This window comes from Oncorhynchus nerka, linkage group LG13, assembly GCF_034236695.1.
Source record: "Oncorhynchus nerka isolate Pitt River linkage group LG13, Oner_Uvic_2.0, whole genome shotgun sequence".
Lineage (NCBI taxonomy): Eukaryota > Metazoa > Chordata > Actinopteri > Salmoniformes > Salmonidae > Oncorhynchus > Oncorhynchus nerka.
The window spans coordinates 34,499,520-34,524,400 of record NC_088408.1 but is presented as its reverse complement, the minus strand read 5'-3'; the positions used below and the strand labels follow the sequence as shown (position 1 = coordinate 34,524,400).

Below are 24,881 nucleotides of genomic sequence, written 5' to 3'. Positions count from 1 at the left end.
ATCCACACAATGGCTCCAGAAATACCACTTTCTCCAGATCCTCACATGGTCTGAGATGAAGCAATATAAAACATGGCAACATGAATAAAACGCTAGATCAACAGCTCACGGTTGAGGTCAGGCAGAAGTTGGCACAGACAGCTACAACACGGGCAGCAGACGCCTAGATTTTGATTTCTCTCGCAGGAGAGTCAATGACAGCAGTGGCAGGGAAGGTCACATTTGGATCTATAATTTGCTTCATCATTTCCCAATTATCACATTACCATGAATGGGAAGGTTTCCTGCGGCTCACATGTGGTTTGCGTTAGCCCTGATGGCGTACACAGCACGGTGTGGGACTGCTGCACCACTTGGTCAGCACACAGACACAGCTGGGAGCAGGATAACCTAAAGCCTTGTGTTTAGGTCACGGACGGGATAATGAGGACAAGGAAAGGATCGGAGGAGGGGCAGGAACAAGGAGGGAATCATAGCGCTATAGGGAGTGGTAAGAAGGGAGGGTATAAGGACAGGTCAGCTTGGACTAGGACAGGAAAAGAGGCAAGACATTAACAGGGTAAGGAGTACATAATGGGGCAGGAGCAGAGACAAGGCAGAGGTAGTATAAGGTTCGACAGGAGCACCAAACTAAACTAGAGAGGCCCAGGGTTAGGAAGGAGACAGGGGCCAGAGCGTAGGGAGGAAGTCTGGTCACTCACTTGAAGGCCATCTGGACGAGGTGTGCCAGCACGTCCTGGGCGTCCAGTGTGATGCGCGACAGGTCCTTGTCCTGTTTGATGAAGTTGAGTAGCTCTGAGGCATTGGCCATCCAGAAGGCCAGGGCCCCCGCGATGTTCTTCTGCTTCTGGAATACACCAATCACAGAGCAGGACAGGACAGAGAGAAAGAGCGAGAGCAGGGGTCAGAGGCAGGGTAGAACACAGAGAGGGGTCACTCTCTCAGACTCACAGGCATGAGCAGTAGCAGCACTCCAGGGATAGACTTGTGCCAGACACCCCACCCGAGACCCACAGAACCAGACACTGGCCCCAAGCTACAGCCTTTCCCAGAGGGGAACAGGTCCCTGACCTCAAGGTCATTTTGGAGGAAGGGCCCTTTGCAGAGTTGGCTACTGGATTAACAAGCTCTTTGGCATATTACAGTGGCAGTTCCTGTACCACTCCAGGCACAAGTGGCACGGAATAAGCACAGATCTAAGTTCAGTTTACCCTCCCCAATCCTAACCGGAACCATTTGGGGTAAACTGACCTTAAAATATCGTTTAGGGGGAATTTCATTCAACTTGTCTTTTCTAGCAGTTCTTTGCCAGTCCTCTGATATAAATAGCCTCTACTTCACTCTAGCAGCATCCATCTCTGCACGGGCCCAAATATTCTACATCAACCAGTATACAAACAATATTTTGTTGGGATGGACATTCAGCTCAGTCCTCATGTACAGTGCCTTCAGAAAGTATTCACACCCCTTTACATTTTCCACATTTTGTGGTGTTACAGCCTCAATTTAAAATGTATTAAAATGAAGATTTTGTGTCACTGGCCTACACACAATACCCCTCAATGTCAAAGTTTAATTATGTTTTTTAAATATATTTTTTTACAAACTAATTACAAATAAAATGCTGAAATGTCTTCAGTCGATAAGTATTCAACCCCTTTGTTATGGCAAGCCTAAATAAGTTCAGGAGTAAAAAATGTGCTTAACAAGTCATATGGACTCACTCAGTGTGCAATAATAGTATTTCATGTTATTTTTGAATGACTGCCTCATCTTTGTACCTTACACATACAGATAATAAGGTCCCTCTGTCGAGCAGTACATTTCAAACAGATTCAACCACAAACACCAGGGAGGTTTTCCAATGCCTGGCAAAGAATGGCACCTATTAGTAGATATTTTGTGTGTTTAAAAGCAGAAATTTAAGCATGATTTTATTTATTATAGTTCAGAGGAAGGAAACAACTCAGGGATTTCACCATGAGTTCAATGGTGACTTTAAAACAGTTAAGAGTTTAATGGCTGTGATAGGAGAAAACTGAGGATGGATCAACAACATTGTAGTTACTCCACAAAAGAAGTGAAAAGAAAGAAGCCTGTGACAAATAAAAATATTCCAAAACATGCATCCTGTTTGCAATAAGGCACTTAAGTAAAATTGCAGAAAAATGTGGCAAAGAAATTAACTATGTCCTGAATACAAAGTGTTGTTTGGGGCAAATCCAACAACACATTACTGAGTACCACTTCATATTTTCAAGCATGGTGGTTGCTGCATCATGTTATGGGTATGCTCATCATCGGCAAGGCCTAGAGTTTTTTTTAGGATAAAAGAAACAGAATAGAGCTAAGCACAGGTAAAATCCTAGAGGAAAACCTGGTTCGGCCTGCTTTTTAACAGACACATTCACCTTTCAGCAAGACAATAACCTAAAACACAAGGCCAAATATACAGTGATGTTGCTTACCAACACGACATCGACTGTTCCTGAGTAGCATAGTTCGGTTTTACTTAAAATCGACTAAAAATCAAAAAGCAAGACTTGAAAATGTCTGTCGAGCAATGATCAACAACCAACATGGAAGAAGTTAAAGAATTATGAAAAAAAAAAGAGTTGTGCAAATATTGGACAATCCAGGTTTGCAAAGCTCCGACTTTCCCAGAAAGACTCGCAGCTGTAATCGCTACCAAATGTGATTGTAATTTGTATTGACTCAGGGGTGTTAATATTTGCATAAGATATTTTTCTATTTAATTTTTAATACATTTGTAAAGATTTATAAAAACATGTTTTCAGTTTGCCATTATGGGGTATTGTGTGTAGATGGGTGAGAAAAATTACTTTAATCCATTTTGAATTCAGGCTGTAAGAACAAAATGTGGACTAAGTCAAGCAATATGAATAATTTCTGAAGGCACTGTATTTTACCCTGTAAAGCTGTTCTTGAACATCTCTAACATTTAGCAGAGATGATCAAGAGAAAACTATGAGGCGGCAGTAAGCGCTTCAGAGCCCAGTGTCTGGTCTGTGTGATGAGTTAATGTCCATGTCCCCTTGACACAAAGAAAAAAGGGATACACAAGGTCCGCCCAACGTGTCTCGGCCGGCACTGGCCCCTGTGTATTCCACACTTGTCTATCCCCGCAACGAAACGACAACAACACCCTTTCAGAACGGCCACAGAACAGAACGCATCCAAAAGAACGTTAAACAGACGTCAAATTAAAAAAAATGTAAAGGGAAAAATTCAGCAAAAGAACAGCGGGGTTTTGTCGCTCATCCACACTGAAGTGCAGTAAAGCAGGAGGTCACATGACATTAATTCATTAAAATGTTGCCACAATCAGAAAGATTTGTTGGGGTTGTTTTTAGTACGACATGTTCCAGGTTGCTGAATGAGGGTTATTATGTTGGCGTTTTAGAGTCCAGCTGTCGGAGGAGGGATTATTTGGCAGTTTGGTTTGGTTGAGGGTTTGGGGGGGGTTCTGCTATGGAGAAAAGAAGCATGGAGGACTGAGCCGATAGAGGGAGAGACGGCGTGAGAGAGGTAAGAGAGAGACTTCTCCCCCCGAGCAACGCGTTAGGTGTCCTACCTGGGCCCCTTCAGGAATCTCCTGTCACAGAGAGGGGAGGGGAAACAGACAGACACATCCCACAGGACAGAGAGAGACTGTCAACAACAGCCAAGGACAGAGATTGACACAGGCATGTCAACAAAACACACACAACAATAAATCTCTATAACTTAGGATGTTCCGTTAACAAAAAGTGATGAGCTCTTTTGATTAAATTAACTCCTGAGATTAAGTTATGAGCGTTTGCTGCTAAAAACTGCCAGCATATACTTTTGCATGTATCCAAAATGATGTATTCCTGTAGGAGGCAGAGGCTTGTGTGCAGATGTGATTATTTAAGGAACTCAGCCTAAATATCCAATGTCCCTTACGGAGGTTTAAGACTTGGGACTTCCAAAATCATCTGGATGAAAACCACCTTTAAAACGGGATTTAAGGACTGTAATCCTGATTCATGTAGGACTCACGCAGAGCAGACATGGGGAGATTTCCCTAAAGCTCCTGGTGTGTTCGTGCGTCTCAGACACTGTTAGTGTGTAGACAGATAATCATCTATTAACAAAACAGACTACACTCTACATGGAAGTTGAGACTGTGTCTTTAGGGTTGCATATCGAGATAGGATGAGGCATCCCATAAGGACTGACCAGACTAACCACACATCTTCGCTTCCTCGGAGATGGACGGTGTTATGTGGAGTCAGTCAAAACCTACTGGGTTTTATTGTTTTGGACCATTTGGGCTTTTCACAAAACTCCAGGGTTGGTGTATGGGTGTTCCTGCTACGCATTTGGGTTTTATGTGTTGGCTGAGAGGGCTTTTGGAACACCACAAGGACCCTGTATTTCAGTGGTTTCCAGTGTTTTCATTTAAAGGGCCATGCCTTGTTTAAATCATTATGGAGGGGGACACAGAGACGCTGGACAGACAGACAAACACAACGTGGGATTTGCATCTATACAAAATATTCTCTGGAAAGGACCTGGATGAATAAATTAAGAAATTACTTTGCAAGAGAAACTCTACTACTACCAGTACTACAACTACGACTACTACTACCAGTACTACAACTACGACTACTACTACCAGTACTACGACTACTACTACCAGTACTACGACTACTACTACCAGTACTACGACTACTACCGGTCCTGGTACTCTGTATTTAGAGGGTAGTGGAATCAACCATGAAGTTCCTGCTGAAATAAAAACAGGAGAAGAGAAGGAGAGAGCGAGGCGGCAGGGTGGACTCACCTGGATGACTCCTTCCATCATGCTCACCATCTTGTTAACGATGGCTATGACCTTGTGAGTGCGTTCCGAGGGACTGACGTCGGGCCGGTAGTGGCTGGACATGACGTAGCGACAGGTCATATACAGTACGTAGGTAGGGGACAGCTTGAAGTGAACCGTGGAGCTGTTGGTGTAGTTGATGATAGCCGACAGAAAGGCATCTTCGGCTGGAGGGGGCAAGACAGGTGACATCCACACGGGCAGACACACAGACAGGCAGACAGACAGGAGGGGATAAGGTGTGAGTTTACATGACATAGGTCACACAGGTAATATCAGTCTGGCTTTAAAGAAACTAACTAGCTACAGGTTCACCCAGGAGTCTCAGTGTGTGAGCTTGTTACAGTAGGGACTCAGATGGGCTTTGTGATAACATTGTCCCCAAACCCAGTCTTCCCGGTTCCTCAGCAAGGGTTGTTTGTAGTGCATTGTGACAGATGTGAGAGAGCAAACCCCCTCTATTGGAAATCAAAGGCCTCTGCTCTCTCTGCTCCCTAGCCAAACACATGAGCTCATAAAACTGCAAATATACAACGACTGACTGAGCCGGGCCCAAGACTGCAGAGTCCACAAACAATGTTCGGCATATGAAAGAGCTTGAAAGGCAGTTAAAATGGCTTAAATTAATAAAGATATGCCGAAGGCTGGAGAGAAAGCCCATCTGACATGAAGTTGTAATGATTCTCCCATGTGATACATGTCATTCACAGAGCAAACTTGGGTTACGCTTCCTATTGATTAGAAGGGGAGGGGAGATGGAGGAGAGACGGGAGAGAGACTGATGAGAGATGGAGGAGGAGAGAGATGGAGGAGAGAGGAGAGAGATGGAGGAGAGAGGAGAGAGATGGAGGAGAGAGGGGGAGATGGAGGAGAGAGGGGGAGATGGAGGAGAGAGGGGGAGATGGAGGAGAGAGGGGGAGATGGAGGAGAGAGGGGGAGATGGAGGAGAGAGGGGAGAGATGGAGGAGAGAGGGGGAGATGGAGGAGAGAGGAGGGAGATGGAGGAGAGAGCGAGAGAGAGAGAAGAGATGAAGGAGAGAGGAGAGAGCGAGAGAAGAGATGGAGAGAGGAGAGAGCGAGAGAGAGAGAAGAGATGAAGGAGAGAAGGGAGATGGAGGAGAGAGGGGAGAGATGGAGGAGAGAGGGGAGATGGAGGAGAGAGGGGGAGATGGAGGAGAGAGGATGGAGGAGAGAGGATGGAGGAGAGAGGATGGAGGAGAGAGGATGGAGGAGAGAGGGGAGAGATGGAGGAGGGAGGAGAGAGGGGGAGACGGAGGGGGAGGGGAGATGGAGGAGAGAGGGGGAGATGGAGGAGAGAGGGGGGAGATGGAGGAGAGAGGGGGAGATGGAGGAGAGAGGGGGAGATGGAGGAGAGAGGGGGAGATGGAGGAGAGAGGGGAGATGGAGGAGAGAGGGGAGATGGAGGAGAGAGGGGGAGATGGAGGAGAGAGGGGGAGATAGAGGGGAGATGGAGGAGAGATGGAGGAGAGAGGGGGAGATGGAGGAGAGAGGGGGAGATGGAGGAGAGAGGGGGAGATGGAGGAGAGATGGAGGAGAGAGGGGGAGATGGAGGAGAGATGGAGGAGAGAGGGGAGATGGAGGAGAGAGGAGGGAGATGGAGGAGAGAGCGAGAGAGAGAGAAGAGATGAAGGAGAGAGGAGAGAGCGAGAGAAGAGATGGAGAGGGAGATGGAGGAGAGAGGGGGAGATGGAGGAGAGATGGAGGAGAGAGGGGGAGATGGAGGAGAGATGGAGGAGAGAGGGGGAGATGGAGGAGAGAGGAGGGAGATGGAGGAGAGAGCGAGAGAGAGAGAAGAGATGAAGGAGAGAGGAGAGAGCGAGAGAAGAGATGGAGAGAGGAGAGAGCGAGAGAGAGAGAAGAGATGAAGGAGAGAGGGGGAGATGAAGGAGAGAGATGAAGGAGAGAGGGGGAGATGGAGGAGAGAGGGGGAGATGGAGGGGGGAGATGGAGGAGAGAGGGGGAGATGGAGGAGAGAGGGGGAGATGGAGGAGAGGAGAGAGGAGAGGAGAGAGGAGAGATGAAGGAGAGGAGAGAGGGGGAGATGAAGGAGAGGAGAGGAGAGATGAAGGAGAGAGGGGAGATGGAGGAGAGAGGGGGAGACGGAGGAGAGAGGGGGAGACGGAGGAGAGAGGGGGAGACGGAGGAGACGGAGACGGAGAGAGAGGGGGGAGACGGAGGAGAGAGGGGGAGACGGAGGAGAGAGGGGGAGACGGAGGAGAGAGGGGGAGACGGAGGAGAGAGGGGGAGACGGAGGAGAGAGGGGAGACGGAGGAGAGAGGGGGAGACGGAGGAGAGAGGGGGAGACGGAGGAGAGGGGGCGAGACGGAGGAGAGGGGGCGGAGGAGAGGGCGGAGGAGAGGGGGCGGAGGAGAGAGGGGGGAGGAGAGGAGGAGACGGAGGAGAGGGGAGGAGACGGAGGAGAGGGGACGGAGACGAGAGGAGACGAGGGAGGGGAGACGGAGGAGAGAGGGGGAGACGGAGGAGAGAGGGGGAGACGGAGGAGAGAGGGGGAGACGGAGGAGAGAGGGGAGACGGAGGAGAGAGGGGAGACGGAGGAGAGAGGGGAGACGGAGGAGAGGGGGAGACGGAGGAGAGAGGGGGAGACGGAGGAGAGGGGGAGACGGAGGAGAGAGGGGGGAGACGGAGGAGAGAGGGGGAGACGGAGGAGAGAGGGGAGACGGAGGAGAGAGGGGGAGACGGAGGAGAGAGGGGGAGACGGAGGAGAGGGGGGAGACGGAGGAGAGGGGGGAGACGGAGGAGAGGGGAGACGGAGGAGAGAGGGGGAGACGGAGGAGAGAGGGGGAGATGGAGGAGAGGGAGGGGGAGAGGAGGAGAGAGGGGGAGACGGAGGAGAGGGGAGGGAGACGGAGGAGAGAGGGAGAGAGAGAGAGAGAGGGGGAGACGGAGGAGAGAGGGAGATGAGATGGAGAGATGGAGGAGAGAGGAGGGGAGATGGAGGAGAGAGGGGGAGATGGAGGAGAGAGGAGGAGATGGAGGGAGAGGAGAGAGAGAGAAGGGGAGATGGAGGAGAGAGAGAGAGATGAGAGAAGAGATGGAGAGGAGGGAGAGAGAGAGAGAGGAGAAGGAGGAGAGAGGGGGAGATGGAGGAGAGGGGGGAGATGGAGGAGAGAGGGGGAGATGGAGGAGAGAGGGGGAGATGGAGGAGAGAGGGGGAGATGGAGAGAGAGAGGGGGAGATGGAGGAGAGAGGAGAGAGAGATGGAGGAGAGAGGAGAGAGAGAGAAGAGATGAAGAGAGAGAGGAGAGAGCGAGAGAAGAGATGAAGGAGAGAAGGGGAGATGGAGGAGAGAGGGAGAGATGGAGGAGAGAGGGGGAGATGGAGGAGAGAGGGGGAGATGGAGGAGAGAGGATGGAGGAGAGAGGATGGAGGAGAGAGGATGGAGGAGAGAGGATGGAGGAGAGAGGGGGAGAGATGGAGGAGGGAGGAGAGAGGGGGAGACGGAGGGGGAGGGGGAGACGGAGGAGAGAGGGGGAGATGGAGGAGAGAGATGGAGGAGGGGAGATGGAGGAGAGAGGGAGATGGAGGAGAGAGGGGGAGATGGAGGAGAGAGGGAGATGGAGGAGAGAGGGGGAGATAGAGGGAGATGGAGGAGAGATGGAGGAGAGAGGGGGAGATGGAGGAGAGAGGGGGAGATGGAGGAGAGAGGGGGAGATGGAGGAGAGAGGGGGGAGATGGAGGAGAGATGGAGGAGAGAGGGGGAGATGGAGGAGAGATGGAGGAGAGAGGGGGAGATGGAGGAGAGAGGAGGGAGATGGAGGAGAGAGCGAGAGAGAGAGAAGAGATGAAGGAGAGAGGAGAGAGCGAGAGAAGAGATGGAGAGGGGAGATGGAGGAGAGAGGGGGAGATGGAGGAGAGATGGAGGAGAGAGGGGGAGATGGAGGAGAGATGGAGGAGAGAGGGGGAGATGGAGGAGAGAGGAGGGAGATGGAGGAGAGAGCGAGAGAGAGAGAAGATGAAGGAGAGAAGCGAGAGAGAGAGAAGAGATGAAGGAGAGAGGAGAGAGCGAGAGAGAGAGAAAGAGATGAAGGAGAGAGGGGGAGATGAAGGAGAGAGATGAAGGAGAGAGGGGGAGATGGAGGAGAGAGGGGGAGATGGAGGGGGAGATGGAGGAGAGGGGGGAGATGGAGGAGAGAGGGGGAGATGGAGGAGAGAGGGGGAGATGGAGGAGAGAGGGGGAGATGGAGGAGAGAGAGATGGAGGAGAGAGAGAGAGATGGAGGAGAGAGGGGGAGATGGAGGAGAGAGGGGGAAATGGAGGAGAGAGGGGAGATGGAGGAGAGAGGGGAGAGATGGAGGAGAGAGGGGGGAGATGGAGGAGAGAGGAGGGAGATGGAGGAGAGAGCGAGAGAGAGAGAAGAGATGAAGGAGAGAGGAGAGAGCGAGAGAAGAGATGGAGAGAGGAGAGAGCGAGAGAGAGAGAAGAGATGAAGGAGAGAAGGGGAGATGGAGGAGAGAGGGGAGAGATGGAGGAGAGAGGGGAGAGATGGAGGAGAGAGGGGGAGATGGAGGAGAGAGGATGGAGGAGAGAGGATGGAGGAGAGAGGATGGAGGAGAGAGGATGGAGGAGAGAGGGAGAGATGGAGGAGGGAGGAGAGAGGGGGGAGACGGAGGGGGAGGGGGAGATGGAGGAGAGAGGGGGAGATGGAGGAGAGAGGGGGAGATGGAGGAGAGAGGGGGAGATGGAGGAGAGAGGGGGGGAGATGGAGGAGAGAGGGGAGATGGAGGAGAGAGGGGAGATGGAGGAGAGAGGGGGAGATGGAGGAGAGAGGGGGAGATAGAGGGGAGATGGAGGAGAGATGGAGGAGAGAGGGGGAGATGGAGGAGAGAGGGGGAGATGGAGGAGAGAGGGGGAGATGGAGGAGAGATGGAGGAGAGAGGGGGGAGATGGAGGAGAGATGGAGGAGAGAGGGGGAGATGGAGGAGAGAGGAGGGAGATGGAGGAGAGAGCGAGAGAGAGAGAAGATGAAGGAGAGAGGAGAGAGCGAGAGAAGAGATGGAGAGGGAGATGGAGGAGAGAGGGGGAGATGGAGGAGAGATGGAGGAGAGAGGGGGAGATGGAGGAGAGATGGAGGAGAGAGGGGGAGATGGAGGAGAGAGGAGGGAGATGGAGGAGAGAGCGAGAGAGAGAGAAGAGATGAAGGAGAGAGGAGAGAGCGAGAGAAGAGAGGAGAGAGCGAGAGAGAGAGAAGAGATGAAGGAGAGAGGGGGAGATGAAGGAGAGAGATGAAGGAGAGAGGGGGAGATGGAGGAGAGAGGGGAGATGGAGGGGAGATGGAGGAGAGAGGGGGAGATGGAGGAGAGAGGGGAGATGGAGGAGAGGAGAGAGGAGAGGAGAGAGGAGAGATGAAGGAGAGGAGAGAGGGGGAGATGAAGGAGAGGAGAGAGAGGAGAGAGATGAAGGAGAGAGGGGGAGATGGAGGAGAGAGGGGGAGACGGAGGAGAGAGGGGGAGACGGAGGAGAGAGGGGGAGACGGAGGAGAGAGGGGGAGACGGAGGAGAGAGGGGGAGACGGAGGAGAGAGGGAGAGACGGAGGAGAGAGAGGGGGAGAGGGAGGGAGGAGAGAGGGGGAGACGGAGGAGAGAGGGGGAGACGGAGGAGAGAGGGGGAGACGGAGGAGAGAGGGGGAGACGGAGGAGAGAGGGGGAGACGGAGGAGAGAGGGAGAGACGGAGGAGAGGGGAGACGGAGGAGAGGGGGCGGAGGAGAGGGGGCGGAGGAGAGGGGGCGAGGAGAGGGGGCGGAGGAGAGGGGGCGGAGGAGAGGGGCGGAGGAGGGGAGGAGACGGAGGAGAGGGGAGGAGACGGAGGAGAGGGGAGGAGACGGAGGAGAGAGGGGGGAGACGGAGGAGAGAGGGGGAGACGGAGGAGAGAGGGGGAGACGGAGGAGAGAGGGGAGACGGAGGAGAGAGGGGGAGACGGAGGAGAGAGGGGGAGACGGAGGAGAGAGGGGAGACGGAGGAGAGGGGGGAGACGGAGGAGAGGGGGAGACGGAGGAGAGGGGGAGACGGAGGAGAGAGGGGGAGACGGAGGAGAGAGGGGGAGACGGAGGAGAGAGGGGAGACGGAGGAGAGAGGGGAGACGGAGGAGAGAGGGAGACGGAGGAGAGAGGGGAGACGGAGGAGAGGGGGAGAGACGGAGGAGAGGGGGGGAGACGGAGGAGAGGGGGAGACGGAGGAGAGGGGGAGAGAGAGAGGAGGAGAGGGGAGAGGAGAGGGAGACGGAGGAGAGGGGAGGAGACGGAGGAGAGAGGGGGAGACGGAGGAGAGAGGGGGAGATGGAGGAGAGAGGGGGAGATGGAGGAGAGATGGAGGAGAGAGGGGGAGATGGAGGAGAGAGGAGGGAGATGGAGGAGAGAGCGGAGAGAGAGAGAAGAGATGAAGGAGAGAGGAGAGAGCGAGAAGAGATGGAGAGAGGAGAGAGCGAGAGAGAGAGAAGAGATGAAGGAGAGAGGGGGAGATGAAGGAGAGAGATGAAGGAGAGAGGGGGAGATGGAGGAGAGAGGGGAGATGGAGGAGAGAGGGGGGAGATGGAGGAGAGAGGGGGGAGATGGAGGAGAGAGGGGGAGATGGAGGAGAGGAGAGAGGAGGGAGATGAAGGAGAGGAGAGAAAGAGATGAAGGAGAGAGGGGGAGATGAAGGAGAGGAGAGAGGAGAGATGAAGGAGAGAGGGGAGACGGAGGAGAGAGGGGGAGACGGAGGAGAGAGGGGGAGACGGAGGAGAGAGGGGGAGACGGAGGAGAGAGGGGGAGACGGAGGAGAGAGGGGGAGACGGAGGAGAGAGGGGGAGACGGAGGAGAGAGGGGAGACGGAGGAGAGAGGGGAGATGGAGGAGAGGGGGAGATGGAGGAGAGAGGGGGAGATGGAGGAGAGAGGGGGAGATGGAGGAGAGAGGGGGAGATGGAGGAGAGAGGGGGAGATGGAGGAGAGAGGGGGAGATGGAGGAGAGAGGGGGAGATGGAGGAGAGAGGGGGAGATGGAGGAGAGAGGGGGAGATGGAGGAGAGAGGGGGAGATGGAGGAGAGAGGGGGAGATGGAGGAGAGAGGGGGAGATGGAGGAGAGAGGGGGAGATGGAGGAGAGAGGGGGAGATGGAGGAGATGGAGGAGAGAGGGGGAGATGGAGGAGAGAGGGGGAGATGGAGGAGAGAGGAGGGAGATGGAGGAGAGAGGAGGGAGATGGAGGAGAGAGGGAGAGAGAGAGAGAGAGAAGAGATGAAGGAGAGAGGGGGAGATGAAGGAGAGAGGGGAGATGAAGGAGAGAGGGGGAGATGAAGGAGAGAGGGGGAGATGGAGGAGAGAGGGGGAGATGGAGGGGGAGATGGAGAGGGGGAGATGGAGGAGAGAGGGGGATGGAGGAGAGAGGGGGAGATGGAGGAGAGAGGGGGAGATGGAGGAGAGGGAGGGGGAGATGGAGGAGAGAGGGGAGATGGAGGAGAGGAGAGAGGAGAGAGGGAGAGAAGAGATGAAGGAGAGATGGAGGAGAGAGGGGGAGATGGAGGAGAGAGGGGGAGATGGAGGAGAGAGGGGAGATGGAGGAGAGAGGGGGAGATGGAGGAGAGAGGGGAGATGGAGGAGGAGGGGGAGATGGAGGAGAGAGGGGGAGATGGAGGATGAGAGGGAGATGGAGGAGAGGAGAGAGGGGAGAGAAGAGATGAAGGAGAGATGAGGAGAGAGGAGGGAGATGGAGGAGAGGGGGAGATGGAGGAGAGAGGGGGAGATGGAGGGAGGGGGGGAGATGGAGGAGAGGGGGGAGATGGAGGAGGAGAGGGGGAGATGGAGGAGAGAGGGGGGAGATGGAGGAGAGAGGGGGAGATGGAGGAGAGAGGGGAGATGGAGGAGAGAGGGGGAGATGGAGGAGAGAGGGGGAGATGGAGGAGAGAGGGAGAGATGAGGAGAGAGGAGGAGATGGAGGAGAGAGGGGGAGATGGAGGAGAGAGGGGGAGATGGAGGAGAGAGGGGGAGATGGAGGAGAGAGGGGGAGATGGAGAGAGGGGGAGATGGAGGAGAGGAGAGATGGAGGAGAGGAGAGATGGAGGAGGGAGAGATGGAGGGAGGAGAGAGATGGAGGGAGGGAGGAGAGAGATGGAGGAGGGAAGAGAGAGATGGAGGAGGAGGAGAGAGATGGGGAGATGGAGGAGAGAGAGGGGAGATGGAGGAGAGAGAGGAGAGAGGGGAGATGGAGGAGAGAGAGGAGAGAGGGAGGAGAGAGAGGAGAGAGGGGGAGATGGAGGAGAGAGGGGGAGATGGAGGAGAGAGGGGGAGAGGGGAGAGAGAGGAGAGAGGGGAGGAGAGATGGAGGAGAGGAGAGATGGAGGAGAGGAGAGATGGAGGAGAGGAGAGATGGAGGAGAGGAGAGATGGAGGAGAGGAGAGATGGAGGAGAGGAGAGATGGAGGAGAGGAGAGATGGAGGAGGGAGGAGAGAGATGGAGGAGGGAGGAGAGAGATGGAGGAGAGAGGAGAGAGATGGAGGAGGGAGGAGAGAGATGGAGGAGAGAGGAGAGAGATGGAGGAGAGAGGAGAGAGATGGAGGAGAGAGGAGAGAGATGGAGGAGAGAGGAGAGAGATGGAGGAGAGAGGAGAGAGATGGAGGAGAGAGGAGAGATGGAGGAGAAGAGAGGGAGAGAGGGGGAGAGAGGGGAGAGAGGAGGAGAGATGGGGGGAGATGGAGGAGAGAGGGGAGATGGAGGAGAGGAGAGAGGAGAGAGGAGAGAAGAGATGAAGGAGAGATGGAGGAGAGAGGGGGAGATGGAGGAGAGAGGGGGAGATGGAGGAGAGAGGGGGAGATGGAGAGAGAGGAGGAGAGAGGGGGAGATGGAGGAGAGAGGGGAGATGGAGGAGATGGAGGAGAGAGGAGGGAGATGGAGGAGAGAGGAGGGAGATGGAGGAGAGAGGAGAGAGAGAGAGAGAGATGAAGGAGAGAGAGGGGAGATGAAGGAGAGAGGGGGAGATGGAGGAGGGAGATGGAGGGGGATATGGAGGAGAGAGGGGGAGATGGAGGAGAGAGGGGGAGATGGAGGAGAGAGGGGGGAGGGGGAGGAGAGAGGGGGAGATGGAGGAGAGAGGGGGGAGATGGAGGAGAGAGGGGGAGATGGAGGAGAGGGGGAGATGGAGGAGAGAGGGAGATGGAGGAGAGGAGAGAGAGGAGAGAGGGAGAGAAGAGATGAAGGAGAGATGAAGGAGAGAGGGGGGAGATGGAGGAGAGGGGGAGATGGAGGAGAGAGGGGGAGATGGAGGAGAGAGGGGAGATGGAGGAGAGAGGGGGGAGATGGAGGAGAGGGGGGAGATGGAGGAGAGAGGGGGAGATGGAGGAGATGGAGGAGAGAGGGGGGAGATGGAGGAGGAGAGGGGGAGATGGAGGAGAGAGGGGGAGATGGAGGAGAGAGGGGGAGATGGAGGAGAGGGGGGGAGATGGAGGAGAGAGGAGATGGAGGAGAGGAGAGATGGAGGAGGGAGGAGAGAGATGGAGGAGGGAGGAGAGAGATGGAGGAGGGAGGAGAGAGATGGAGGAGAGAGGGGGAGATGGAGGAGAGAGGGGGAGATGGAGGAGAGAGGGGGGAGATGGAGGAGAGAGGGGGAGATGGAGGAGAGAGGGGGAGATGGAGGAGAGAGGGGGAGATGGAGGAGAGAGGGGGAGATGGAGGAGAGAGGGGGAGATGGAGGAGAGAGGGAGGAGATGGAGGAGAGAGGGAGGAGATGGAGGAGAGAGGGAGGAGATGGAGGAGAGAGGGAGGAGATGGAGGAGAGAGGGAGGAGATGGAGGAGAGAGGGAGGAGATGGAGGAGAGAGGGGGAGATGGAGGAGAGAGGGGGAGATGGAGGAGAGAGGGGGAGATGGAGAGAGGGGGAGATGGAGAGGGGGGAGATGGAGGAGAGGAGAGATGGAGGAGAGGAGAGATGGAGGAGAGGAGAGATGGAGGAGGGAGAGAGATGGATGGAGGGAGGAGAGAGATGGAGGAGGGAGGAGAGAGATGGAGGAGGGAGGAGAGAGATGGAGGAGGGAGATGGAGGAGGGAGGAGAGAGATGGAGGAGGGAGGAGAGAGATGGAGGAGGGAGGAGAGAGATGGAGGAGGGAGGAGAGAGATGGGGAGATGGAGGAGAGAGAGGGGAGATGGAGGAGAGAGAGGAGAGAGGGGGAGATGGAGGAGAGAGAGGAGAGAGGGAGGAGAGAGAGGAGAGAGGGGGAGATGGAGGAGAGAGGGGGGGAGATGGAGGAGAGAGGGGGAGAGGGGGAGAGAGGGAGAGAGGGGGAGGAGAGAGGAGAGATGGAGGAGAGAGGAGAGATGGAGGAGAAGGGAGAGAGGGGGAGAGAGGGGGAGAGAGGAGGAGAGATGGGGGAGATGGAGGAGAGAGGGGGAGATGGAGGAGAGGAGAGAGGAGAGAGGGAGAGAAGAGATGAAGGAGAGATGGAGGAGAGAGGGGGAGATGGAGGAGAGAGGGGGAGATGGAGGAGAGAGGGGGAGATGGAGGAGAGAGGGGGGAGATGGAGGAGAGAGGGGGAGATGGAGGAGAGATGGAGGGAGATGGAGGAGATGGAGGAGAGAGGAGGAGATGGAGGAGAGAGGAGGGAGATGGAGGAGAGAGGAGGGAGAGAGAGATGAAGGAGAGAGGGGAGATGAAGGAGAGAGGGGGAGATGAAGGAGAGAGGGGGAGATGGAGGAGGGAGATGGAGGGGAGATGGAGGGGGAGATGGAGGAGAGAGGGGGAGATGGAGGAGAGAGGGGAGATGGAGGAGAGAGGGGGATGGAGGAGAGAGGGGAGAGGAGAGAGGGGGAGGAGAGAGGGAGGGAGAGAGAGGGGAGATGGAGGAGAGAGGGGGAGATGGAGGAGAGAGGGGGAGATGGAGGAGAGAGGGGAGATGGAGGAGAGAGGGAGATGGAGGAGAGGAGAGAGGAGAGAGGAGAGAGAAGAGATGGAGGAGAGGGGGGAGATGGAGGAGAGGGGGAGATGGAGGAGAGAGGGGGGAGATGGAGGAGAGAGGGGGAGATGGAGGAGAGAGGGGGAGATGGAGGAGAGGGGGGGATGGAGGAGAGAGGGGGAGATGGAGGAGAGAGGGGGAGATGGAGGAGAGAGGGGGAGATGGAGGAGAGAGGGGGAGATGGAGGAGAGAGGGGGAGATGGAGGAGAGAGGGGGAGATGGAGGAGAGAGGGGAGATGGAGGAGAGAGGGGGAGATGGAGAGAGGGGAGATGGAGAGAGGGGGAGATGGAGGAGAGGAGAGATGGAGGAGAGGAGAGATGGAGGAGGGAGGAGAGAGATGGAGGAGGGAGGAGAGAGATGGAGGAGGGAGGAGAGAGATGGAGGAGGGAGGAGAGAGATGGAGGAGAGAGGAGAGAGATGGAGGAGAGAGGAGAGAGATGGAGGAGAGAGGAGAGAGATGGAGGAGAGAGGAGAGATGGAGGAGAGAGGAGAGAGATGGAGGAGAGAGGAGGAGATGGAGGAGAGAGGGAGAGATGGAGGAGAGAGGAGAGATGGAGGAGAGAGGGAGAGATGGAGGAGAGAGGGGGAGATGGAGGAGAGAGGGGGAGATGGAGGAGAGAGGGGAGATGGAGGGGAGAGAGGGGAGAGAGAGGAGAGAGGGAGAGATGAGGGGGAGAGAGGAGGAGAGAGAGGAGAGAGGGGGAGATGGAGGAGAGAGAGGAGAGAGGGAGGAGAGAGAGGAGAGAGGGGGAGATGGAGGAGAGAGGGGAGGAGAGGGGGAGAGAGAGGATGGAGGAGAGGAGAGATGGAGGAGAGGAGAGATGGAGGAGAGAGGAGAGATGGAGGAGAGGAGAGATGGAGGAGAGAGGAGAGAGATGGAGGAGAGAGGAGAGAGATGGAGGAGAGAGGAGAGATGGAGGAGAGAGAGGAGAGAGAGGGAGAGAGGGGAGAGAGGAGGAGAGGAGGAGAGATGGGAGAGATGGAGGAGAGAGGGGGAGATGGAGGAGAGGAGAGAGGAGAGAGGGGAGAGAAGAGATGAAGGAGAGATGGAGGAGAGAGGGGGAGATGGAGGAGAGAGGGGGAGATGGAGGAGAGAGGGGAGATGGAGGAGAGAGGGGGAGATGGAGGAGAGAGGGGGAGAGGGGGAGATGGAGGAGAGAGGGGGAGATGGAGGAGAGAGGGGAGATGGAGGAGAGAGGGGGAGATGGAGGAGAGAGGGGGAGATGGAGGAGAGAGGGGGAGATGGAGGAGAGAGGGGGAGATGGAGGAGAGAGGGGAGATGGAGGAGAGAGGGGGAGATGGAGGGGAGAAGGGGGAGATGGAGGGGAGAGAGGGGGAGATGGAGGAGAGAGGGGAGATGGAGGGAGAGAGGGGAGATGGAGGGAGAGGGGGAGATGGAGGAGAGAGGGGGAGATGGAGGAGAGAGGGGGAGATGGAGGAGAGAGGGGGAGAGGGAGGAGAGGGGGAGATGGAGGAGAGAGGGGGAGAGGGGGAGAGAGGGAGATGGAGGAGAGAGGGGAGATGGAGGAGAGAGGGGAGATGGAGGAGAGGGGAGATGGAGGAGAGAGGGGGAGATGGAGGAGAGGGGAGATGGAGGAGAGAGGGGGATGGAGGAGAGAGGGGGAGATGGAGGAGAGAGAGGGGGAGATGGAGGAGAGAGGGGGGAGATGGAGAAGAGAGGGGAGGAGATGGAGAAGAGAGGGAGGAGATGGAGGAGAGAGGGGGAGATGGAGGAGAGAGGGGGAGATGGAGGAGAGAGGGAGATGGATGAGAGAGGGGGAGATGGATGAGAGAGGGGGAGATGGAGGAGAGAGGGAGATGGAGGAGAGAGGGGGAGATGGAGGGGAGAGGGGGAGATGGGGAGATGGAGGAGAGAGGGGAGAGGAGGAGAGGGGAGATGGAGGAGAGGGGAGATGGAGGAGAGAGGGGGAGATGGAGGGGAGAGGGGAGATGGAGGGAGAGGGGGAGATGGAGGGGAGAGGGGGGAGAGAGGGAGATGGAGGGGAGAGGGGAGATGGAGGAGAGCGGGGAGATGGAGGAGAGGAGAGCGGGGAGATGGAGGAGAGGAGAGCGGGGAGGAGATGAAGGAGAGGAGAGCGGGGAGGAGATGGAGGAGAGGAGAGCGGGAGAGAGAGGAGAGAGGGGAGAGAGAGGAGAGAGGGGAGAGAGAGGAGAGGGAGGAGAGATGGAGGAGAGGAGAGATGGAGGAGAGGAGAGATGGAGGGGAGGAGGGGAGAGATGGAGGAGGGGAGAGATGGAGGAGGGAGGGGAGAGATGGAGGAGAGAGGAGAGAGATGGAGGAGAGAGGAGAGAGATGGAGGAGAGAGGAGAGAGATGGAGGAGAGAGGAGAGAGATGGAGGGGAGAGGGGAGATGGAGGGGAGGGGGGGAGATGGAGGAGAGAGGGGGAGAGGGAGATGGAGGAGAGAGGGGGAGAGAGGGGGAGATGGAGGAGAGAGGGGGAGATGGAGGAGATGGAGGAGAGAGGAGGGAGATGGAGGAGAGAGGAGGGAGATGAAGGAGAGAGGGGGAGAGATGAAGGAGAGAGGGGGAGATGAAGGAGAGAGGGGGAGATGGAGGGGGAGATGGAGGGGGAGATGGAGGGGGAGATGGAGGGGGAGATGGAGGGGGAGATGGAGGAGAGAGGGGGATATGGAGGAGAGAGGGGGAGATGGAGGAGAGAGGGGGAGATGGAGGAGAGAGGGGGAGATGGAGGAGAGAGGGGGAGATGGAGGAGAGAGGGGAGAGATGGAGGAGAGAGGGGAGATGGAGGAGAGGAGAGAGGGGAGAGAAGGAGATGAAGGAGAGATGAAGGAGGAGAGGAGGGGGAGATGGAGGAGAGGGGGAGATGGAGGAGAGGGGGGAGATGGAGGAGAGGGGGGGAGATGGAGGAGAGAGGGGGAGATGGAGGAGAGAGGGGGAGATGGAGGAGAGAGGGGGAGATGGAGGAGAGAGGGGGAGATGGAGGAGAGAGGGGGAGATGGAGGAGAGAGGGGGAGATGGAGGAGAGAGGGGGAGATGGAGGAGAGAGGGGGAGATGGAGGAGAGAGGGGGAGATGGAGAGAGGGGAGATGGAGGAGAGGAGAGATGGAGGAGAGGAGAGATGGAGGAGGGAGGGAGAGATGGAGGAGGGAGGGGAGAGATGGAGGAGGGAGGAGAGAGATGGAGGAGGGAGGAGAGAGATGGAGGAGGGAGGAGAGAGATGGAGGAGGGAGGAGAGAGATGGAGGAGAGAGGAGAGAGATGGAGGAGAGGGAGAGAGATGGAGGAGAGGGGGGAGATGGAGGAGAGGGGGAGATGGAGGAGAGAGGGGGAGATGGAGGAGAGAGGGGAGATGGAGGAGAGAGGGGGAGATGGAGGAGAGAGGGGGAGATGGAGGGGAGAGAGGGGGAGATGGAGGAGAGAGAGGGGGAGATGGAGGAGAGAGAGGGGGAGATGGAGGAGAGAGAGGAGAGAGGGGGAGATGGAGGAGAGAGAGGAGAGAGGGGGAGATGGAGGAGAGAGGGGGAGATGGAGGAGAGAGGGGAGATGGAGGAGAGAGGGGAGAGGGGGAGAGAGAGGATGGAGGAGAGGAGAGATGGAGGAGAGGAGAGATGGAGGAGAGGAGAGATGGAGGAGGGAGGAGAGAGATGGAGGAGAGAGGAGAGAGATGGAGGAGAGAGGAGAGAGATGGAGGAGAGAGGAGGAGAGATGGAGGAGAGAGGAGAGAGGAGAGATGGAGGAGAGAGGAGAGATGGAGGAGAGAGGAGAGATGGAGGAGAGAGGAGAGAGGGGAGAGAGAGGAGAGAGGGGAGAGAGGGGGAGAGAGGAGGAGGAGGAGGAGAGATGATGAAGGAGAGATGGAGGAGAGAGGGGGAGATGGAGGAGAGGAGAGATGAAGGAGAGATGGAGGAGAGAGGGGGAGATGGAGGAGAGAGGGGGAGATGGAGGAGAGAGGGGGAGATGGAGGAGAGAGGGGGAGATGGAGGAGAGAGGGGGAGATGGAGGAGAGAGGGGAGATGGAGGAGAGAGGGGGAGATGAAGGAGAGAGGGGGAGAGGGGGAGAGAGAGGGAGATGGAGGAGAGAGGGGGAGATGGAGGAGAGGGGGAGATGGAGGAGAGGGGGAGATGGAGGAGAGAGGGGAGATGGAGGAGAGAGGGGGAGATGGAGGAGAGAGGGGGAGATGGAGGAGAGAGGGAGGAGATGGAGGAGAGAGATGGAGGAGAGAGGGGGAGATGGAGGAGAGAGGGGGGAGATGGATGAGAGAGGGGGAGATGGATGAGAGAGGGGGAGATGGATGAGAGAGGGGGAGATGGAGGAGAGAGGGGGAGATGGAGGAGAGAGGGGGAGATGGAGGAGAGAGGGGGAGATGGAGGGGAGAGGGGGAGATGGGGAGATGGAGGAGAGAGGGGAGATGGAGGAGAGGGGAGATGGAGGAGAGAGGGGGAGATGGAGGAGAGAGGGGGAGATGGAGAAGAGAGGGAGGAGATGGAGGAGAGAGGAGAGATGGAGGAGAAGGGAGAGGGGGAGAGAGGGGGAGATGGAGGAGATGGAGGAGAGAGGGGAGAGATGGAGGAGATGGAGGAGAGAGGGGGAGATGGAGGAGAGAGGGGGAGATGGAGGAGAGATGGAGGAGATGGAGGGGAGAGGGGGAGATGGAGGAGAGAGGGGGAGATGGAGGAGAGATGGAGGAGAGAGGGGAGAGGGGGAGATGGAGGAGAGAGGGGGAGATGGAGGAGAGAGGGGGAGATGGAGAGTATTCTTTTGGAACTTTGTGTAATGTTCATTTTTATTGTTTATCATCTAGTTCACTTGCCCTTAAATTGAATTGAGACAGAGAAAGCGAGAGACAGATGAGAGAGAGAGAGACAGAGACGAGAGAGACAGATAAGAGATAAATACAGAGAGAGAGATAAAGAGACAGATCCTTCCCAAGTACAGGCTGAGAGACCACCAATTGGCAATAGAAACCAGCAGACAAAAAGAAATGGCTATCCAAAGAGGAGCGTGTGTGGTCACTGTACCACAGGGGAGGTAGAAACAGAGGCACTTTCTCCTTTAATTTGAGAAATATTCCTCACAACTGATAGAAATTACTACATGTTCAAATTGTTTACTTATTAAACCCAGAGGAAAAACAAAACAAAAAACATTTATTGGCGAAGGCCCCCTTTTCAGCTCGCTCTAGCACTACCATGCTAGCGTTAGGGCTAGTACGATAGCGCTAAGGCTAGCAAGAGATGGCGCTAGAGAGCAAGAGCGCTAGAGAGACCACATCAGTTGACACAGCTCACAGTAGGCATTCATACAGATATAACCTCTATGGTACTAAGGTCTAACAATGTGCGTAGTTTTACATAATACCTTCTCACTCAATGTTAACATGACCGTGTTCAATAAAACAGTAAAAGCCAATTAGCAGCAGCAGCAGACGATGAACCAATACTTTCCACCCATTGATCTTTCAGACACTAGCTAAGTGCAGTTATGGTACGACCTCCAGTTTAAAATAGACACTGAAATCATCGCTCAGATGGAGTGTGGATGGGTCCATAGAGTTATGTTATCATGACTTTTACTACACACCAAGTATCAGAAAGAGAGGAAGGGCACAAAGCGAGAGAAAGCCACAACAAAAGGTGGTTGCAGTACTCACAGTTGTCCCTGAACTCGATGCTGGCCGGCAGCGTCACTTCTGGGCTCAGGATGTCCTGGGACCTGAGGGGAGGACAGAGGTGGTTCTCAGTGAACCAGCACAAGTCGGGCCCGTTCACCCCGCTGTCCACCTCTCCAGGGGTGTGTGTGTGTTTCCGTAGATATCGGTGTGTGAGTGTATGTACCCGGCTCTGTGGTCTGTATTATTGATGAGGGGACCCAGCACATCTCAGTGGTCTGTATTATTGATGAGGGGACCCAGTACAGCTCAGTGGTCTGTCTGTATTATTGTTGAGGGGACCCAGTACAGCTCAGTGGTCTGTCTGTATTATTGTTGAGGGGACCCAGTACAGCTCAGTGGTCTGTCTGTATTACTGATGAGGGTACCCAGTACAGCTCAGTGGTCTGACTGTATTATTGATGAGGGGACCCAGTACATCTCAGTGGTCTGTCTGTATTATTGATGAGGGGACCCAGTACATCTCAGTGGTCTGTATTATTGATGAGGGGACCCAATGCAGCTCAGTGGTCTGTCTGTATTATTGATGAGGGGACCCAATGCAGCTCAGTGGTCTGTCTGTATTATTGATGAGGGGACCCAATGCAGCTCAGTGGTCTGTCTGTATTATTGATGAGGGGACCCAGTACAGCTCAGTGGTCTGTCTGTATTATTGATGAGGGGATCCAGTACAACTCAGTGGTCTGTTTGTATTATTGATGAGGGGACCCAGTACAGCTCAGTGGTCTGTATTATAGATGAGGGGACCCAGTACAGCTCAGTGGTCTGTCTGTATTATTGATGAGGGGACCCAGTACAGCTCAGTGGTCTGTCTGTATTATTGATGAGGGGACCCAGTACAGCTCAGTGGTCTGTCTGTATTATTGATGAGAGGACCCAGTACAGCTCAGTGGTCTGTCTGTATTATTGATGAGGGGACCCAGTACAGCTCAGTGAGGAGAATTGAGCTGTGGCTGGCTCACAAGGTGCAGATGGAGATAAGGTGTCTGACAGGCAGAGCGTGACAGAGTTATGATGTTATGCTCTCTAGGCAGCACCACAACAAACACATAGGCTCTAGTAGCAGTTGACCGAACTATTAGGATTTAATTGACTACAACGGAGATTCCAGATGTGTGTGTCTCACCTGCCGTCCTGCTGCTCTCCGCGGATCATGGGTTTGACCATGCCTCTCTCGCTGCCGTTGGCTGAACGCTCCATATCCAGCTTCCCTGAGCTCTGCAATGACACAGCAATACACAGTATGATGGAATGTTCTGCAGCCCAACAATGATGCTGATGGCACCATCATCCCTCTAACACACACACCCACCGCAATCACATTAAAAAAAAGACATGAGTCGTACAGACTAAAGCGGAATGGCGACCCCGACCTGGGGTATACAGTTGAAGTCAGAAGTTTACATACACTTAAGTTGGAGTCATTAAAACTCGTTTTTCAACCACTCCACAAATTTCTTGTTAACAAACTATAGTTTTGTACATGACACAAGTCATTTTTCCAGCAATTGTTTACAGATTGTTTACAGACAGATTATTTCACATATAATTCACTGTATCACAATTCCAGTGGGTCAGAAGTTTACATACACTAAGTTGACTGTGCCTTTAAACAGATTGGAAAATTCCAGAAAATTATGTCATGGCTTTAGAAGCTTCCAATAGGCTAATTGACATCATTTGAGTCAATTGGAGGTGTACCTGTGGATGTACAATGGGGCAAAAAAGTATTTAGTCAGCCACCAATTGTGCAAGTTCTCCCACTTAAAAAGATGAGGCCTGTAATTTTCATCATAGGTACACTTCAACTATGACAGACAAAATGAGGGGGAAAAAAATCCAGAAAATCACATTGTAGGATTTTTAATGAATTTATTTGCAAATTATGGTGGAAAATAAGTATTTGGTCAATAACAAAAGTTTCTCAATACTTTGTCATTGCCAACAAAGGGTATATAACAAAGGTCAACGTTTTCTGTAAGTCTTCACAAGGTTTTCACACACTGTTGCTGGTATTTTTGGCCCATTCCTCCATGCAGATCTCCTCTAGAGGAGTGATGTTTTGGGGCTGTTGCTGGGCAACACAGACTTTCAACTCCCTCCAAAAGATTTTCTATGGGGGTGAGATCTGGAGACTGGCTAGGCCACTCCAGGACCTTGAAATGCTTCTTACGAAGCCACTCCTTCGTTGCCCGGGCGGTGTGTTTGGGATCATTGTCATGCTTAAAGACCCAGCCACGTTTCATCTTCAATGCCCTTGCTGATGGGAGGTTTTCACTCAAAATCTCACGATACATGGTCCCATTCATTCTTTCCTTTACACGGATCAGTCGTCCTGGTCCCTTTGCAGAAAAACATCCCCAAAGCATGATGTTTCCACCCCCATGCTTCACAGTAGGTATGGTGTTCTTTGGATGCAACTCAGCATTCTTTGTCCTCCAAACACGACGAGTTGCGTTTTTACCAAAAAGTTATATTTTGGTTTCATCTGACCATATGACATTCTCCCAATCTTCTTCTGGATCATCCAAATGCTCTCTAGCAAACTTCAGACGGGCCTGGACATGTACTGGCTTAAGCAGGGGGACACGTCTGGCACTGCAGGATTTGAGTCCCTGGCGGCGTAGTGTGTTGCTGATGGTAGGCTTTGTTTCTTTGGTCACAGCTCTCTGCAGGTCATTCACTAGGTCCCCCAGTGTGGTTCTGGGATTTTTGCTCACCATTCTCTTATGATCATTTTGACCCCACGGGGTGAGATCTTGCATGGAGCCCCAGATCGAGAGAGATTATCAGTGGTCTTGTATGTCTTCCATTTCCTAATAATTGCTCCCACAGTTGATTTCTTCAAACCAAGCTGCTTACCTATAGCAGATTCAGTCTTCCCAGCCTGGTGCAGGTCTACAATTTTGTTTCTGGTGTCCTTTGACAGCTCTTTGGTCTTGGCCATAGTGGAGTTTGGAGTGTGACTGTTTGAGGTTGTGGACAGGTGTCTTTTATATTGATAACAAGTTCAAATAGGTGCCATTAATATAGGTAACGAGTGAAGGACAGAGGAGCCTCTTAAAGAAGAAGTTACAGGTCTGTGAGAGCCAGAAATCTTGCTTGTTTGTAGGTGACCAAATATTTATTTTCCACCATAATTTGCAAATAAATTCATTAAAAAATCCTACTATGTGGATTTCTGGATTTTTTCTCTCATTTTGTCTGTCATAGTTTAAGTGTACCTATGATGAAAATTACAGGGCTCTCTCATCTTTTTAAGTGGGAGAACTTGCACAATTGGTGGCTGACTAAATACTTTTTTGCCCCATTGTATTTCAAGGCCTACCTTCAAACTCAGTGCCTCTTTACTTGACATCATGGGAAAATAAAAAGAAGCCAAGACCTCAGAAAAAAATTGTAGAC

General features: G+C 54.4%; 1 protein-coding gene across 13 annotated transcripts in view; it reads right to left on the bottom strand.

Annotated features, from left to right (window-relative positions):
* The window catches only part of LOC115139431 (afadin), a 147,534-nt gene that overhangs the window by 39,850 nt on the left and 82,803 nt on the right, over window positions 1-24,881 (bottom strand). For 8 of the 13 annotated variants that reach the window (XM_029676793.2, XM_029676785.2, XM_029676790.2 and 5 more), the window contains 5 exons: window positions 22,603-22,694; window positions 21,459-21,520; window positions 4,832-5,037; window positions 3,596-3,616; window positions 702-847 (listed from right to left, as the gene is read on the bottom strand). In XM_029676793.2, the coding sequence (XP_029532653.1) occupies window positions 702-847; window positions 3,596-3,616; window positions 4,832-5,037; window positions 21,459-21,520; window positions 22,603-22,694 (527 nt within the window). The remainder of the gene's footprint in view (window positions 1-701; window positions 848-3,595; window positions 3,617-4,831; window positions 5,038-21,458; window positions 21,521-22,602; window positions 22,695-24,881) is intronic. The other 5 variants (XM_029676787.2, XM_029676796.2, XM_029676794.2 and 2 more) reach the window with 1 other exon arrangement.